Source organism: Micromys minutus (genome assembly GCF_963924665.1).
Source record: "Micromys minutus genome assembly, chromosome: 22".
NCBI lineage: Eukaryota > Metazoa > Chordata > Mammalia > Rodentia > Muridae > Micromys > Micromys minutus.
The window spans coordinates 47145337-47164003 of NC_137957.1; the positions used below are offsets into that span (position 1 = coordinate 47145337).

At 45.7% G+C, this 18667-nt stretch overlaps 1 protein-coding gene across 2 annotated transcripts in view; it reads left to right on the top strand.

Annotated features, from left to right (window-relative positions):
• ABTB3 (ankyrin repeat and BTB domain containing 3) overlaps positions 1-18667 on the top strand; it is a gene marked incomplete at both ends in the record, with an annotated part of 259402 nt that overhangs the window by 137651 nt on the left and 103084 nt on the right. For both annotated transcript variants that reach the window (XM_080935712.1, XM_080935713.1), the window contains one exon: positions 6732-6881. In XM_080935712.1, the coding sequence (XP_080791838.1) occupies positions 6732-6881 (150 nt within the window). The remainder of the gene's footprint in view (positions 1-6731; positions 6882-18667) is intronic.

The window sequence follows — 18667 nt, forward strand, 5'->3', positions numbered from 1 at the left end:
GCGCTGAGTCCCTAGGAAGCATCAGAAACTGAGGCTGCCTAGGGCTTGCCTGGGGCGGCTTCCCAGGACCACACAGGTCGTAGTGTGACCTCTGCTGTTTCTTCTACAGTATTCCAGCTGATGGAGAGGTTCACTGAAGCCTTGGGCGTCGGTCCCGCCCCTGGCCCCGCCCCTGGCCCCGCCCCTGGCCCCAGGCCAGCTCCGGTATTTGCATTTTCTGAAGGTTAGCACGCCCTTCCCTAAACAGTTTTGGACCCCTCCTCTCAGTGTGCCCTGGTACCCACACCATTTATGTTTCCTGCACTCTCATTCTTAAGTGCCCTGGGTCCAGTATTTTTTAAAGGAAGATCTCTGAAGGGAAAATTCATTCTTGGGCTAACCGTGAGCCTGGAACCGCACTCACACTAGCAGAAAAAGGGCCAGAGGGTCCATTAAACTGGTCCTAAATCTGCTTCCGGATGCCAAGTTTTTTTTTTTTTTTTTTTTTTTTTTTTTTTTTTTGGTTTTTTTTTTTTTGTTGTTGTTGTTGTTTTTGTTTTTTGTTTGTTTGTTTGTTTTTTTAAATAAAAGGGGAGCTCCAAGCTGGTGGTATAGACATATTTTTTGGGAAAAAAAAAGAAAAAAAAGAAAGGCAAAAAAAGCTCTGCTCTATTTTGTTTCTTCATAAATCTAGCAGTAAAAGAAAGCCTTCTAGCAGCGACTGGGTTATTGACTTCCTAAATCTTTAGCTCCAAAGAACTTCATTTACTTACTTTATTAGCAAACATGTATCGACTCCGGTCTCTGTGCCAGCTTATTTATATATATATATATATATATATAATCCCATTCCTGCCTCTTCACCAGCCATGACAAAAGCATTATCAAACACTGCAAAGGGTGGAACGGGGCCAGAGAACCAAGTCCGAACCTGGCAACCCCCATGAAGGTAGCGAAGTGGGCGTTAGCATCTGGCATGCCTCTTCCAAGGCTCCTTTCCTCCTGCTTGGTAAAACCGAGTCTGCTGGCAGGACCCTTGCTTTCAGCTTCTCACTCAGTGGAAGACCCAGTCCAGACTGGCAGCCAGCGCCAGCACAGTCTCCTCTCTTTTGGCAGCCAGAGACAAATGAGGCAGAGCCGATGCCTGTGCCAAAAATACCAGATGCGTGTTGTTCCCCCACCCTCAGCATGGAATATACATCTCCTGATCCTGGCTCCTTCCATTGCTACAACACAACTCTTGGCTACTCACATGAAGGACTAAAACTAGACAACCTGCAGGCAAAGAGTATCAAGCACTATACAGCTGGAGTTACAGTTCAAAGGAAGATCATTCAAGCCCACAGACTGTCCGAAACTATTGCCTTCTAGTGGCTCCAAATCATCATATCATCATAATTAGTCGTTAATAATAATAATAAATAATGGGATTTCCTACTTTAGTGTGACTCTGAGAATTCAAATACATTTTAGTGTAAATATAAAAAGTACTTGGTACAGTGCCAACTGAGTTGGTGCTCAGTAAAGCTTATCAGGTGACTTTCTCCTCCATCATTGGTACCACCAGCATCATCCCTAAGGGTAAAGTGGATGCTGGCTACTATGGATTTCTCTTCATGGGGAAGTACATCCTTGACCCAGGTCCAGGGATAAAAATAGAGGAAGGCGGGGCACTCTGTTTACCACGGGGCCGTGCTGTGCACCACAGAAGGGAAGCAGACTTAGGTTGATAGACCGTGATATCTGATGACCTCCATGACAGAGGAGGGGCTAGACATGGTGTGTTCAAGATCCTGTGCAGAGCAGAGCTTCTGACATTTCATGCTCTTGGTGACTTGACCAAAGATTTTCTCGGAAAGCGGATCCTGGCTGAGTCCAGATACTAAAGAGAAGAGACTTCAAGTTTGGTAGGACAGTGTCTAGGAAGCTCTCACCCCAGAGGCTGGAGGGTCTCAGTTGCTGTTTAATCGACACAGTATACTTGCAATGCCCACGATTTAGCTGCTCTCAGCAGGTAGGGAAGCTGCCTGGGGCCTGGAGAAGTTGGAGAAGTAACTTGGCTCTGTGGGTTATGCCCTGCTGGCCTTTCTGACCCTCAGCACCAGCCCTGAACTGAAACCCTAATGGGCGTGGCTTTGGTGACACTCACAGGCATGGACCGATCATAGGTTATGGAGGCAGCAATCCTTTTGAGAATTTGAATGCACTCCTTCCTCAGCCGAATGAAAAATACACAGAATCTCACAAAGACAGATTTCTTGGGGGGCAGTGTGTGTCTGTGGGTCTGTCTAATCCAGCCAAATCAGAAACAGACCTTGTCTAAAAATGTTAAAAGGTTGAGATTAATAGTGGAAGAGTGCTGATGTTGATCTGAAAGACCCCCGAAGGGAGACCCTCACTTAAATCTCAGGAGAGGCGCGCACTCAGCGAGGCACCGAGACCAGACTTGCTGCAATCGCATGAGGAAGTTTATTGAAAGTGAAACAGAGTGAGATCTCAGGCCAGCATGCTGGGGTCGAGACTCATACACCACACAGGGGTAGAGGAGTCGACCCCGGCCTGAACTTGTAACGGGATTATAAAGGCAAAAACCACAAAAGAGGGGGAGGACAGGGGGAATTAGGAAATTCAAAGGGGACAATGAGGAAATTCAAAGGGGAAGAATCATACATTTTTTATCAGTACACCTGGGGCACACCTAGGGCGTTGAAACATTCCACAGAGGTCATCCGGACCTTCTGCGGTTCTTTTGGGAACTCAAATCTCAGGAAAGTTCCAGGAGTAATTTCCTTCAGAGGAGAGGGCCCTAGGGCAAGGAATCAGTGTCCTTTGACAACCTTTTACTCTTCAGATCATACACATGTGTACACTCACCAGTATACACACAGACACACACAAGGTGCATGCTGCCCTATCTGGCTTTTACGTGCCTTTTTCAGGTCTTTGTGCTTACAGCAAATGCTTGACCTGCTGAACCATCTCTCTTACTTCAAGTGTGAACTTGGATCTTAATCATTAAGCCATCCTGTCCTCAGCTTCAATAATCAGCTTGTATCAGACATCAAAGTATGAGGTAAAGGCCTTTTTATTCACCTAGATACGTTTTTACATTAGAAAAGGTTATTCTTTTTCAGTTTTGGAGGAAAGCCCTACGTGACAGTTTGAATGAAAAAATGGCTCCCTGGGCCCATAGGGAGTGGTATTGTTAGGTGGCCTTGCTGGAGGAAGTATGTAGGTGGGCTTTGAGGTTTCAGATGCTCAAGCCAGGCCCAGTGTCTCCCTGGTGCCTGCCAGTCCAGGTGTAGAACCTAAGGCTCCTTCTCCATCACCGTTTCTGCCTGTGTGTCTCCATGCCTCTTGCCATGACAAAAGGGACTGACCCTCTGAACTGTAAGCCAGTCCCAATTAAATGTTTTCTTTTCTAAGAGTTGCTGTGGTCACGGTGTCTCATCACAGCAATGGAATCCTAACTAAGACACTATCTATGGAGTTCTCAAAAAGAAAATAAAACCACAATGCATAATCTTTGCATAACAGATCAATTACAGATTTTGCAAATCTCCTTCATCTAGTTCTTAAGGCTTCTTTGAATACATGATATTTCCACATTTGAATTTCATGACTCTCCAAAAAGGACAAGCAATTCCAAGGGGGATTGTTCATCTGAGCAATGGAGCGTGAAGAAACCCAGAGCTGGCGTTTGCATGCCGACTTTCATCTCAGGTGGATGTGTGGAGAACCTTTCTGCTTAGCACATGAAAGACAGCCCACCATGTCGCATTTCACATCCCCCTCCCCAGAAGCCCCAGAAGAAAGACAAGTTCAGTGCTTTATCCCACCCCTCCATTCCCCACCTTGCTTCACAATGAGGTCCTCTGACCTGTCCAAGGTCAAGCACAGGAAGAGTCAAGCAAGGGTGATGCTCAGCATTCCTGACTCAGGTTTCTTTCTCCTGGGCCCTTGATCCCTGTGGAGCAGCATCCAGGCCGGAGATCTGGGTTAACCCACAGCCAGTGATGAAAACCTTAGCGACGCCTGAGGACCTGACCTGATATTGGTCCACTGCTTTCTGGTCCAGGTCATGATTTTCTTGTATCATATGTATCCTTATAGGAAATGAGGTCCATGTGTTAGAGCCATAGAGACGTCAGAGACCACAGGTGAGGAATAAACCCAAGGTCTATTGTCATGGCAGCAGATGCTTGATCCAGCCTCTTACTCTCAAGTTGGTAGGAAGGAGGAAGAAGAGGACTCAAGACCTCCCTGGCTGGTTTCAATGGGAGATGTTAGAGGGGCATCCTGAGCACCTTTCTGTAGGTCTGGGATTCCCTGTCTAAAAACTGAAAGATCTCAGGTGTCCAGGGAACAGTGAGGCTGTATTGGCCTGTCTTCCAGGGTGTGATGTTTCGCAAACACACTACCTGTTCCAACACATTAGTGGGTCCTCAGATCACTTAGGGGCCACCATCATCTTCTTTTCTTCTTCTCTTTTTCTTTTTCTTCTTCTTCCTCTTTTTCTTTTTCTTCTTCTTCCTATTCTTCTTCTTCTTCTTCTTCTTCTTCTTCTTCTTCTTCTTCTTCTTCTTCTTCTTCTTCTTCTTCTTCTAACATAGAAGAGAAGGGAAAAATCAAGCAGAGGCTGTGCCACACAGTAATGACAGACAGTTTTCTATGGAAGATTTTTGAAGGCAACCATGAAAAGCATATTGTGTGTGCTGGGTTGTAATATGAAGTGCATTCTTTGGAGCTACAAAGTGTTTGACATGTAAGCAGATGGGAAGGGTCTTTAATGGAAATCTGTCTGATAAATGTCAGGGCTAAATGAGTATTAAAACTGAATGGGCCTTTCTATCCTTTAGCCACAGTTACCACACATTCTAGACAATGCTGCTGCCTCCCCCTCCCCACAGCCTCAGCCCAGCAGTAAGTGGCAGAATGTGGGTGGAGCTGCTGAGATCCCTGGGAGTGAAGCTGAACTACTGGCTTTACCTTCTGCTCCCTCTCCCTCTGCTGTTGACCAATGCCATTTACATGATTCAGCACGTGCACATTGTCTTTCTTGGGTTATTGCTCCTGTAGGACTCCCTTTCGGGGACCCCCACTCGAGTCTCAGGATACAGGGTTACCCAATGAAACACGAGAGACCTTCTTGTTGCTAAAGCATGAGGTAGTTTAATGACAGAGCTCTGGGCCGATACATATCTCATGCAGGAGAAAGAGGTATGGGCCACAAGGCTCGAAAGCTGGGGGATTTTATAGGTTGGGGGTTGGGAGAGAGGGTTGGGGGCTGGGAAGTAGAAAGTTTACAAAGTTTACCCAACACCCATAGCCTAAGTGCAGTTAGGAAGTCAGGAGACTGGTGGGGTGGATGCTTATTTATGTCAGGGTACATGTGGTTAACATCTAATTTACATTTGAATAAACTCAGGAGGAGCTTATTTGACTGAGGACTCAGTTGTAAAAGACAGCCATGACAGCAATGTTTTAACAATGGGTTTAGCAGGGCGTGCCTGGACTTGTTTTACAAAGTTCTTAGTCCTAGGCCTTTAAGCTCACAAACTAACCTTTTTTGCCCCAATTTACATGAGTTTTTTTTTTTTTTTTTCTTTTTTAGACCTTGGATTTAATTTCCTTTCACTCCCAAGTTATTTTGTGAGCATCGATGATGTGTGTGTGTGTGTGTGTGTGTGTGTGTATTTGGCTGGGGTGTGTGTGTGTCTCTCTCTCACCTTCCCAAAATGAGCAAGGCTACCAGAGTATGTTCTGTTGATCATAAAGGCAGAGCTCCAAAAAGCAAGTTCAACGTCATAGGCACTTTTCAGGCTCTGAGTCTCTCCTGTCTGTTAACACACCCTTGACCAAAGGAAGTCAATTAATCAGACTTGAAATTCAAGAAATCGGAGACACACTCTATCCTTCTGGGGTGCTCAGCAATGGGTAAATGCCTGGGGTAAGCCACATATCTACAGTTTAGGTCCTCACTAAATGTTTACAGGGCAGAAATGGAAGGAAGAGTATTCTGTGGGCATTCACGGTACAAGGTACAGAAATCCTAGGGACTTACTCTGACCCCCATCCCCATCCCCATCCCCACTCCCATATACATCACTACAGAGAAATCTTGAAGCTTTGTCTCACAGATCATAGCCCATCCACACCAGTTACATGTATTCAACTAATGAAGAAGGTCCTCAAAGGTCACCACCAGCAGGGACTACCCTTCCCCATGCCCTGATGCTTGGGCTGTCTCTGAAAGAAAGGATGAGGTGGTAATCTCTGGGTTCAGGAGAACCACCTTTCAGCAGACAGATTCCCTGCCAGGCCAGAGAACAATTCTGTTCCTGATCTTTGGAAATACAGTGTCCAGACAAAGGCTCACATGGCTGTTCAATCAGCATCCATGTCTAAAGGGGGTCCAGGGCTTGGGATGTAGCTCAGTTGGTTTTTACTTGCCTAGCATGGATGAAGCCTGGGTTTGGTTCCCAGCACCTAATTAAATAAACGGGACAGGTTGTGCCTACCTGTGATCCCAGCACTCAGGAGATACAGGTGGGAGAATTAGAATCCAAGGTCATCCTTGGAGTGAGATTGGGACCAGCTCCAATGGGAGCTCACTATGCTACCCTGTCTCAAAAGGGGTTTGGAGATTCAGAGTGTGGGTTCCTGTCTCAACTTCTGACAGTTAGAGGTTTGGCTCCTCTCGCTTGATGAATTGAAAAGTAACCCGTTGTTGTCTCCCCGTCCTACTGCAGGTGTGCTGAGCCTGCCAGAGAGCCTGAACCTGCGCCGAGACCCACAGAGGCCCAGCAAGCCGGGAGAGCTGCCCATGTTCAGCCAGTCGGAGCTGAGGACTCTAGAGCAGTCCCTGCTGGCCACACGGGTGGGCAGCATCGCCGAGCTCAGTAAGTGGACGCTGTCTCCTTAACCTGCCCCATGTAGCCTCTCTAGGTCTGCGTGACATGCCAATCTCTCATGCCAAAGGTGCTCATGCTGCCCCGCCCAAGGAGCCTTTATTGAGTGCTTGCTGTATACACAAAGCAGTGCCAGTGAAATTAGGGAAGATGGGGCTAGAGGAAGGAAGGCCTGCTCATCTCCCAGCTCTGTCATAGCCTTAGTAAAATCTAGTCTTCGTCTGTCCTGAGCCTCAGTTTCCTTTCCGGTTAGACCTAAGAAGTCATCTCAGCCAGTGCTGGGTGATGTTTTGATATGGGATACACAGACACTATCTTGGGCGTGGTTTCCTGCCTGTTGCAGGCAATGTGTATGATCTCTAAATGATGCCATTAACTGGTGATGTCCACAGCAGCATCTGCTGAGCACACATCAGATCTCCTCTCTCTTCTGTTCAGAATTCTTCTCTGGTTCCTTTCTGACCCACGGGACGAGCCAAAGTCCTCAGAACTGTTCCCAGGCTTTCCACCCACTGTGCTCTGTTCTCCCTTTGGTCCTTTCTGTTCCTTGACCACAAGAGGGAAACCCCAGGACCTTTGCACTAACTGCTCTCCCAGCCTAAACAGCTCTCCATGTCTTTTTTATTCTCACCCCTATAAAACAATAACTCTCTAAGGACCCTTTTCTTACTTCAGGCTAGTAAAGCAAACCACAAGCGTAGACAGGGTAGCTTATTTGAGGTCTGGAGAGATGAATAAACAGTCAAAAGGGTCACATCTACCTGTAACTCCAGCTTCAAGAGTTTGATTACCTCTTCTGGCTTCCAAGGATACCCTCCCACTAATGTGGATACACAGAGGCAGAGATTGGGGAGAAGCCCTTATGCCTAACAGCTCTAGAGGATGAGAAGTCCAGGGTCAGAGATTCAGCTCCTGGTGATGGCTCTCTGCTCAGCTTACAGTCTATTACAGTCTATACCTTCTCAATGAGTGGTAAGGTGCCTTCTTCCTCTCGGACTTGCCCAATTCTAAACATCAGCCAATTGGCCCCTTTTCTAACACTATCACACTGAAGGGCTGAGGCTTCCATATGTGAACTTGGGAGGACATCACATATAGTTCATTGGTCCATGGTAACCTTCATCTCATCTCGATCGCTCTTATGTGCTATGCCCAGCATCTACATCCTCCAGGCTACTTGATGCATTTGTTTGTCCATGGTCTCCTTATCAAGGCACAGTTCACACACAGCTTACCTATGCATCCGGTTCAGTCATTTCTAGTACATTTACTAAGTTGCACAGTCATAACCACAGTCTGTTTTAAACCATTTTTATTACTCCAATTAAAAACCCAGTACCCATAACAGTACCCTCTCCTCCATTTCCGAATCATGCTCCACATTTAACTTCTTTGCTTTTTGCATTGCCTCTCTCTCTGCTGGCACCTGTCCTCCCTTCCTGACAGGACAAATGTTTGATGGGTTCACTGATAGAACACTATCAGAGATAGATGGATAGATAGATAGATACACACATACATACATACATAGATACATACATAGACAGACAGACAAACTGACAGACAGACTGACTGACTAACAGACAGACAAGTAGACCGATAGACAGACAGACAGACAGATAGACAGACAGATAGGCTAATAGATAGATAGATAGATAGACAGACAGACATTCAGACCAACAGACAGACAAATAGGCCAATAGATAGATAGACAGACAGACAGACAGACATTCAGACCAACAGACAGACAGGCCAATAGATAGATAGATAGACAGACAAACAGACAGACCGATCAATAGACCAATAAATATAATAGATAGATAGATAGACAGACAGATAGGTAGACCAATAGACTAATAAAGAGACAGACAGACATTCAGACCGACAGACAGACAGACGGGTCAATAGATAGATAGATAGATAGATAGATAGATAGATAGATAGATAGATAGATAGATAGACAGACCAATAGACTGATAGATAGACAGAGAGACAGATAGACATTCAGACCAACAGACAGACATTCAGATTAACAGACAGACATTCAGACCGACAGACAGACAGATAGGCCAATAGATAGATAGATAGATAGATAGATAGATAGATAGATAGATAGACAGACAGACAGACAGACAGAAAGAAAGAAAGACAGACAGACCAGCATCTGGACCTCTGGAAGTATGAAGCACAGATAAAAAAAGGTAATGGAAGAAGGAAAGGGGAGGACCACTGAGTTGGCTCAGTGGGTAAAAGTGCTACTGCCAAGACTGATGACCAAATTCTACCCCCATACCAGCATGGTGAAAGAAAAGAACTGTCTTCTCAAGTTGTCCTCTGACACCCCCATGTATGCCTTGAAACATGCACATTCACACACATAGTACACAAATAAATAAGTGTAAAAAAAGAATAAGAAATGTCTAAGGGATTAGGAAGTGCTCTTCTAGGTGTGACTGTCATGGTGATGTCTCATTTCCACCGTCCTGGTTTTCTGCACAAGTACCTGAGGCCAAGAGGGGACATAGGGTTTCACTGAACCCTGTGAGCCAAAGTATATCTTTCCTCTGTCGTTTCTGTCCACCATTTGTTGCAGCAGTACAGACAGAGTTGGAGTGTCCCAGGTTTAAAGAATATTTCATTTTGTATGCCCCAATTAGGGCTTGTTTCCTCCAGCCAGACCCTCTGGATTCCTTTCTTCTCTGTTGCTGTGACAAAGTGCACATGACCAAAACCAGCCTAGAGGAGGGAGGGATTTACTTCAGCTTCCAGTTCCGGGTCCCATCCCATCACTGAGGGAAGGCTAGGCCCAAGCTCACACAGGACCCTGGAGGCAAGAACCGAAGCAGTGGTAGGGGAGGGTTGCTGCTTACTGGCTTGTTCCCTCAGCTCATGTTCAGCCTGCTTTCTTACATAACTCAAGACTACCTGCCAGGGGATGGCACCACCCACAGTGGGCTAGGCCTTGGTACATCCATCAGTAGTCAAGATAGTTCCCCCACAGACAAGACCACGCTGGGCGATCTAGTCTGAGAATTACCTGAAAAATTCCTCAGTTGAGATTTCCTAGAGTTGACAATAAAAACTAACCAGGACACCAAGCAAAGGAAAATACCTGTATTTGCTCAAGACTCTCAGTTGACTGTTAAACAGCTTAGCTGTCTCTCAGTTCCTGGTGGGACTGGAGGGTTGATTTCTATATAACTAAACTGTGCAGAAGTTGATACAGCAAACCCAGCCGATTCTGAGCAGTAAGAATCTTCTGGATCCAGAACCCAGCCTTCACCTCCTGCAGAGGAATCCCTGGCCCACCTAAGACGTGACCTCCCACAGGGACATGCTGTGTCTCTGTGATAGTAAGCCATGAGGGAGTGGGAGACTGTCTCTGGCACTGAGTTCATTACTTATCTCTCAGTATAACAAAATACCCAACAGAACAACTCAAGAGAAAAGGGCCACAGCTTCAGAGGGTTCCATCCCTGGCAACTTGATTCTGTGTTTCTTGACTCATTGTGAGGCAGAATATCATGGTGGTAGGATTGTGTGTTCAAGGGGGCTTTTCTACCTTTGCAAACAGGAAGCCAAGAACAAGACAGGAAGAGAAAAGGAACATGATAACTTCAAGGACCCATCCCCAGATATTACTTCCTTCACCTAGGTTTTTACCTCCTGAAGTTTCTAGAACCACAGGCCCCAAGCCAAACCTCTAACAGATGAGCCTTTTAAGTGAGTCACACCTCATATGCAAACCATAAACACACAAGAAAGCTTCTTTTTTGGTCTCTGTGTTGAGAGGTTAGATTCCCATCCTTTTCAGACCCCTGAAGCCATTAGATGTTCCTAGTAACAATATCTTCTGACTCCCTGGTGTGTGGTTGATCTAAAGCTTATTTGTGACATGGCCTTGTTGGGAATCTGGTGATGTCTAGAGACTCTCCCTGCATTAGAACTTTTTTTTTTTCAATGCATAAGATACAAAACCACAAAGAAAACCTTTTTTTTTTTCATTTAAACCATGGCATAGTTGATGTATGTGTGTGTGTTTGTGTGTGTGTGTGTGTGTGTGTCTATTTTTGATCTATGTGTATAGTGTTTTGCTTACATGTTCATATGTGCAACACATGAATGAAGTACCTGAAGAGGCCCAAAGAAGGCATCAAATCCCCTGGAACTGGAGTTACGGATGTTTGTGAGCCACCATGTGGGTCCTGGGAGCTGAACTCAGGACCTCTGGAAGAGCAGCAAATGCTCTTAACACTGAGCCATCTCTCCAGTCCCCACATTCTGAGATTAGCACATGATATGACAGGATCTAGCAGTAAGTCTGATGGCCATATGTGATATTTATGAATATGATTCTGGGGTATCCACAAGGAAGTGATAGATGCTTGCGTTTTGCATCTTAACACACTGCCAAGATGTCTTCAGAGTGTGCAAAGGCTCCAAGCAACACCCTTGGGAAGCTTTGCTAGAAGACAGAATACAGCGGACATTTGGACCTTCTCCTTCTGGGAAACGCTCTTGTCCTCAAGCTGTAGAATCTGGCTATAGGGTTGGAACATGTCTGTATGTACATTCCTTGGGAAGAGGCCTCCACACTGTGTAGCCTATATATTGTCCTGTCAGATCTCAGAAGTGAGACCCAGGAGGACAAACTTGGTCAGTAAAGTGCCTCTCAAGCAAGTGTGAGGACCTGAGTTTGGATCCTTTACAACTGTACCTCCCACACACACACACACACACACACACCCTTATACCCTTTCATACATTTAACACGTACTAAGGTTAGTCCTGAAGTGCCTCAAAGGGTCTGCCAGCCTCTGTTCATAAAACTTGCTAAGCAAATCCATGCTTCACCTAAGCAGGGTGCCCATGGGAGCGGTGTGCTGCAGAAATTGTTTTTAAGGGTAATTTGCTGTGTAAATTAAACACCATCATCATTGAATGTTGACTTTCATGTGTGAATTGTTAGCACACAAATGGGCGTTGATAATTGCGCGTGGGTTTTGTGTGTTCATTAAGTTGGATCTGAAGTCGGTGTACAGATCTAATCTGAAAAAACCCAGCATAGACAGAAGGTAGTAAGATTCCTCTCTTCAGATCTGACTGTAATTTAGGTTGGTCTGCTCTGTAGTGTGAATCAACACAGACGGGCTTTCTCTGTAGACACAAGAGCTGTTCTTCATATTCAAAGGTTGTTCTGTCCATGCGGGTGGTAGAAATCACTGTTTTTGCAGCAGAGGTGAGATTATCAGCTCTTGAAACAGTCTCATGGGTGGAGGATTCAAGAGCAGAGCCCTTCTTAATCACTATCAATGACAGCAACTGATGTCTGTAGAAGTAGGGTGCCATGCTGGCTAATCTAGATTGTTAACCTGAGGAAATTAGAATCACCATGGAAACACACCTCTGGGTGTGTCTATGAGGATGTTTCCAGAAAGGAAGACTAAAGAAGGAAGACCTACCCTGAATGTAAACGACACAATCCCAGGAGCTGAGGTACTGGGCGGAATAAGAAAGCAAACTGAGCCTCTGCCCTGCCCTCACCCAGCTCCGCCCTCGCCCCGCCCCAGCTCCGCCCTCGCCCCGCCCCACCCCGTCTCAGCTCCGCCCCACCCCGCCCTGTCTGCTTTCTGCCTGTAAACACAGTGTGACCATCTGCTTCAAGCTTCTGCTGCCCTGCCTTCCCAACCATGATGGACTATCCTCTCAAACTGTACGCCAGAATAAACACTTTCTTTGTTGGGTGTTTTGTCACAACACCAAGTAATAATTAATACGGGAGCTGTGATAAATCTACAGATGCGCTTTTGATGTATTGTCCCTACTTGGTGATCTGGGGGTGGAAGCAAGAGTCGGCTGAACAATAATTCCTCCATCAGCCTTGCCTGTGATAGGAAGAACTGGAAATTGCATCCAGGCTTTGGAAAGTAAACCTGCCACACCACAGAACCGCTCTCCTACCAGGGTCACGTGAATAGGTACCACTCAGATATAAGGATGGGGTACCAGGTAGGGCTCCATTCCTCCTGCTCTGAGGACCTGCAGTTTGCTCTGAGGGTATACAGGCTCTGGACTTAACTGTAGATGCCCGGCATTCAGAAAGGTTGCCAAGTCCTTGAGGAGGGGACCATCCCTGAAAGCTGGAGTGTCTCTCCGTGCCACCTTCCATTTCTTCAGTCAATCCTACTAAGATTCAGAGCTGCCCTGAGCCCCTGGGATGCCTGGGGCACTCACCTTCATCCCTTCTTTCCTGTGCCTCACTGTCTACCCTGGAAGTTTCCCAGAAGCACACACAGAGTGCTTATCTTCCAGTCCTTGGTCAGTGGGGGTGGGGTGTCTGAGCTCCTCCCCACAGTTGCCTGACACTAGCCAGGTATGCCTGACATTAAAGGGGCTGCTTGCCCCCTCTTCACTTTCATGTTCTCTCTTGCTCTCTTGTTCCTCTATTGCTCTTGACTTCCTGTCCCCACTCTCTCTCCATACCCTTCCCCCCTCTTTCTCCAAGTACTCATGGCTGACTTCTATCCCTCTCCCTCTTTCCTTCCCTCCCCCCTTCTGCCTTTCTCTATCTCTACTATCCTTTTGACTCCCCTCCTCATGCCCTAAATGAACTCTGTTCTATACTATACCACCTTGTAGCTGGTCCCTCAGGGGAGGTGGGGGAGGGATGCCACGGCAGGCCCACCTCGTTCCCCATACCTCACCACACCTCCATAGAACATATCCACCCCTTATCTTTTTATAAGCACGTCAGTGTTCTTGAAGGGAATGCTGGGGTACTAGCCCTTCCTGTCTCTCTTGTTTATTCTTGGCTGCTTTGAGGTAAAAAGCCCTCTTCTACCTCATGCTCCTTCCATGAGATAGTTAACTTCCACAGACCCAAAGTGGTAAAGCCAAAAGACCATAGACAAAATCAATTCCCCCTTTAAGTCAATTACTTGAGGTGTTTTGTTGCTGTGGTAGAATGTGGACTGACATCTTGGGGTGAAAACATTCACCATCTCTGGACCCGCACTGTAAAGTACAAGGTACACACTCCAGGTTTTATCAGCATTTCTATTTCACAGATAACAGAAACTGAGTATTAGGAAGAATCATTGTCTTGCCCAAGGGTGAACAATTAGAAGGTAGAAAACAAGTCTTGGTTCAAATGTCTTGTCCTGTCTGCTGGGTCTGAATAAGATTTGTATTCCGAGCACCTTGCATACACCCAGAGTTCAGCAAATGTCCCTTGAATGAGAGATGAATAGCCCGAAGTGTGAAGAATGTGCCATAGGTTGGGGCTCAAAGAAAAATCCAGACTAATATCAAGTTCTCTACGGAACGTTAGAACGTGGAGATCCTGCGTTGAACATACACATGCCCCCAAATACATAATAGGGAGGTGGCATCCTAAGAGAGCATGTGGTCCCCACACTGACTTGAAGTCTGTAAACAGTTGTGGTTTTGCCTGAGTGTAGTCCTATCTTTCCCTCTCCTCCTCTCCTCTCCTCTCCTTCTTCTTTTTACCCTTCTTTTCAAAATGAAAGGGCTGTCTAAGCATAGATTTGGGCAGAGGCAGCCTCATTGGAACATGTGATCTTTTTCAAGGGAGGTCACCCCTGGCTCACAGCAGTCTGTTTCTAGGGGGCTGTACATGAGAGCTGGAGAAGTGTCCCCTGGGCTAGCCTAGAAGATGATTGTAGGTGATGTACAGAGCCTTTTTAACTTTAATTGCTATGTTTATTTCATGAGCATGAGGAAATACTGGTTTCCCATTTACGGCACTGATATTAAGTTTCCCTTTTAAATAAATGTGTTTGTATGAACAAGTGAGGCAAATAAAGGGAACATATTAAGTAAATAAGTCGCACAAGCTGTGCAGAGATATGACAGGCATCATGATGGTAACTCCCAGGTGGCTGACGCTGAGAAAGACAATTAACAGTGGATGGATTCTCAGATAGGTTCCTTGATCTGAACTCCGGCTGCCCACGCTCAGAGCTGCTGGAGAAAGGCAAAAGGGTCACAGACAGGGGAGACAGCAGGTAGTAGCACTGATTGAGCAAAGAGTTTCGAACAGAGGTAGTGATGGTCTCACGTAGGCATACCCCTAAAGCTATGTTGAAGGCCTCTCTGGTCCAGGGATGAAGATGACAGTGATGATGGGAACCATATGATGAGTGGCAGGAGGGAGCAGTGTTGGTGATAATGGAGATGGTGGTGATGGTGATGACTGACATGATGTAATAATGTTAGTGATGATAATGATGATGATGATGAGGAGGAGTGTGACATTGATTGACATGATGTAATGTTGGTGATAATGATGATGATGACGATGCTGATGATGATGATGATGATGATGATGACCATGGCGATGACTGACATGATGTAATAACATTAGTGATGATGATGAGGAGGAGGATAAGGAGGAAGAGGAACATGGCATTGATTGACATGATGTAGTAATGTTAGTGATGATAATGATGATGATGATGAGGAGGAGGAGCATGGCATTGATTGACATGATATAATGTTGGTGATAATGATGATGATGACGATGGTGATGATGATGATGATGACGATGGTGATGATGATGATGATGATGATGACGATGATGATGACCATGGCGATAACTGACATGATGTAATAACATTAGTGATGATGATGATGATGATGATGAGGAGGAGGAGCATGGCATTGATTGACATGATGTAGTAATGTTAGTGATGATGATGATGATGATGACAATGGTGGTGATGTTGATGATGATGATGATAACCATGGCGATGACTGACATGATGTAATAATGTTAGTGATGATGACGATGATGATAACCATGGTGATGACTGACATGATGTAATGTTGGTGGTGATGTTGATGACTATGACAATGATGAAAATGCTGTAATGATGATGGAGGTAGTGAGATGACAGTGCTGCTGCTGCTGCTGATGATGATGATGAATTTAGTGATGGCAGAAATGATACAATACTGAAGTTTCTGATGTCAGTGAGGACGGAAATGACATAATGAGGGTGGCGATAATGGAATCGATGTGGTGATAATGATGACAGTGATACAATGAAATAAATTGACTAAATACAAATTAAGCACAAACACGGCCTCAGATCCCCTTTTTAGCCCTTTTCAGCATGTGTGTGCATTTTCTCATTTAGTTCTCTGAGGTAAATACTTTCACTATCTCCATTTTACAGACAAGGATGCCGAGGCTAGGCATTTTATGTGGTTTTACCTTAAAGTACACAACAGATCTATTCTTCCATTCCTTTTGGTTTTTTTGTTTTTCTCACAGAGAATTAAATTAGATAACGGCAGGCTAGGTGTTGATACGCATTGCAGAGAGCCTGCTATCTGCTCCCCAGAAGACAGCAAGAAACAGGGTGTCGTCTCCGTGTGGATGGCTCCATGAAGGACGCATAAACTTAGATAGTTAACTGTGAAGCACTACAAAGTTAGGCAGGTTCATCTTTATTGGAGTGTGTTGTTGCAGGTATGCAAGGGGATGAGATTCTGACCAGAGCATTTTAGAGGGCTCCCTGGAGATGAGCCATTTGGTCAACCACCAGGAGCTGTGAGGATGTGGGATGTAACCATCCAAGTTAAGAAGTCACCAAACCAGGCACCTGAGATTTCCAGGTCAGCTGAATGACCCCAAGAAGACAGGGAGATAGTGAGACTATGTGGCAAAGGGTACCCACACACCAGCTTTCCCAGTGCCCCCAGGAGGTGAAAAGATGGTGGGCGGGTGGAAACCATTGCCAGCGTCTCTTCGTCTCTACCATCGCTGTCACCACTCCTGGTTCCCAGGCGTTCTTGAGTTTTCTCATTCCGAAGTATTTCACAGGAATTGTTTTTTCATTCCACTAATATGAATTAGTCACACATAATAGGTTTCATTATGACATTTTCACACGTGTAAATATTATGATTTGATAGTATTCATCCCCTATTACCCTTTCATCTTTCTCTCTCATGATTTCTGTTTTAGTCTTTTTTCAGTTGCTGTGATTTAAGGAAAAAAAAAAAACTATTAAAGCAACCTAAGAGATAAGAGGTTTAGTAGGCTCACAATTCCTGCTTTCAGTCTAGTGCTGTGGGGAAATCAAGGCAGCAGGAAATGGTAGCAGCTACTTATATCCGCCGTCAAAAGCACAGGGCAATGAATTAGTGCATGTGAGCTAGCTCGGCTCTTCACACTCACACAAGCCAGAGACTTCTGCAAAGAGGATCATGCCTCCTGCAGTGGGCAGTCCCATCAACTAAAGAACCAAAATAACCCTGGAAGACATGCCCGCAGGGTCCTTCTCCCACTCGACTTTGAATTTTGTCAAATTGGCGATTAGCACTAACAATTTCTCTCAATCCCCTAGTGGCCACCAACTATATGTGAGTCTTCAGGGCCTCATGAGCCCCTCTTTCACGAGAGCATTTGAGAGAAAGAATATTCTAGTCTGACCCTGGACAAGGGTAGAGAAAGAAATACTTATCCTCCAAGTGCCAGAATTCAAGTTCTGAAACTGCAGAAAAGTTGGATACTACCCATAATCCCTCTGGGCAGAAAAATCCTTGGTCAACAGTTGCTTTCCCCTTCTCTCAATATTTACTTTGTGTGTACTTTTTAATAACATAATCCTGATCACGCTGTAAGTAATTTTGAAGCTCACACTTCCCCGACTTACCATTTTAAAGAAGATTCCTCCCCACGATATTGCAGTTTGTGCAAACAGTTTTAATGTCGGCCTATGCCCATTATTTGATCTTGTGGGTACACTAGAGACCCTTTCTTATTATTTTTGGACATTTGTTTGTCGGATTTGGGAGCCTGTAAATAAAGTTTGGGTGCCAATCCTCGTGGATGAAGATTCTGCAGCATTTTGAATTCTAACACTGGGACCCATTCCCAGAAGTGGATTACTGACGCAGGGGACTGGAGCTGTTGATAATACATTTGCTGCATAAAGTTAAATTGCTGCAAGATGGGCTGAGGGCTGACCAGCTAAACTGGGCTGCCTTTGAAGGAGAAAATTGGACCACTGTAGAGAGAAAGACACAGGCACTAGCAAGAGATGGAACCTTGTCTGACCCCCCCACCCGCCTCCTCGCCCCGCAACCTGGGCCTCGGTTTTCCATCACAGCAGTGTGGACATTCGGAGCTAGATTCTTTATGCGTCAGCTGACCTGTGCACAGGATCTCAGTGGGGTCCCTAACCTCATCCTACTAGGTATCAATAGCAGCTCAATATGTTTGAAGAGCAAAACTGTCCCCAGACTTTGCTGACTGTCTCCTGGGGTTGAAAGCCAGCCCAGCTGAAAGCACATCTGCAGCACTGAGCCCTATCAATGTGCACTGCAGACACTGTGGGGGCAAGAAAGAATGTGCTAAGTGTTGTCTGAGTGGTATCTGGTGACTAGAAGGTGCTCGGACTATTCCTAAAAACAGTGAGGGCAGTGGTTTACCTGGGACTAGAAGCACTTTAGAGAGAAAACCTGGAGCCACTCCCTTATCTAGGAGTCTTGGTTGGTTGGTTGGTTGGTTGGTTGGTTGGTTGGTTGGTTGGTTGGTTGGTTAGTTGGTTGGATGAATGGATGGATAGATGGAGGGTTGACTGGATGGCTGGGAATCTGTCTGTCTGACTGGCTGGCTGGGTGGGTGATTAGTTGATTAATTGGTTAGTTGGTTAGCTGGCTGGATGGCCAATTGGATAGATGGATGGATAGATGGATGGATGGATGAATGGATGGATGGATGGATGGATGGAGGTAGGGGATGA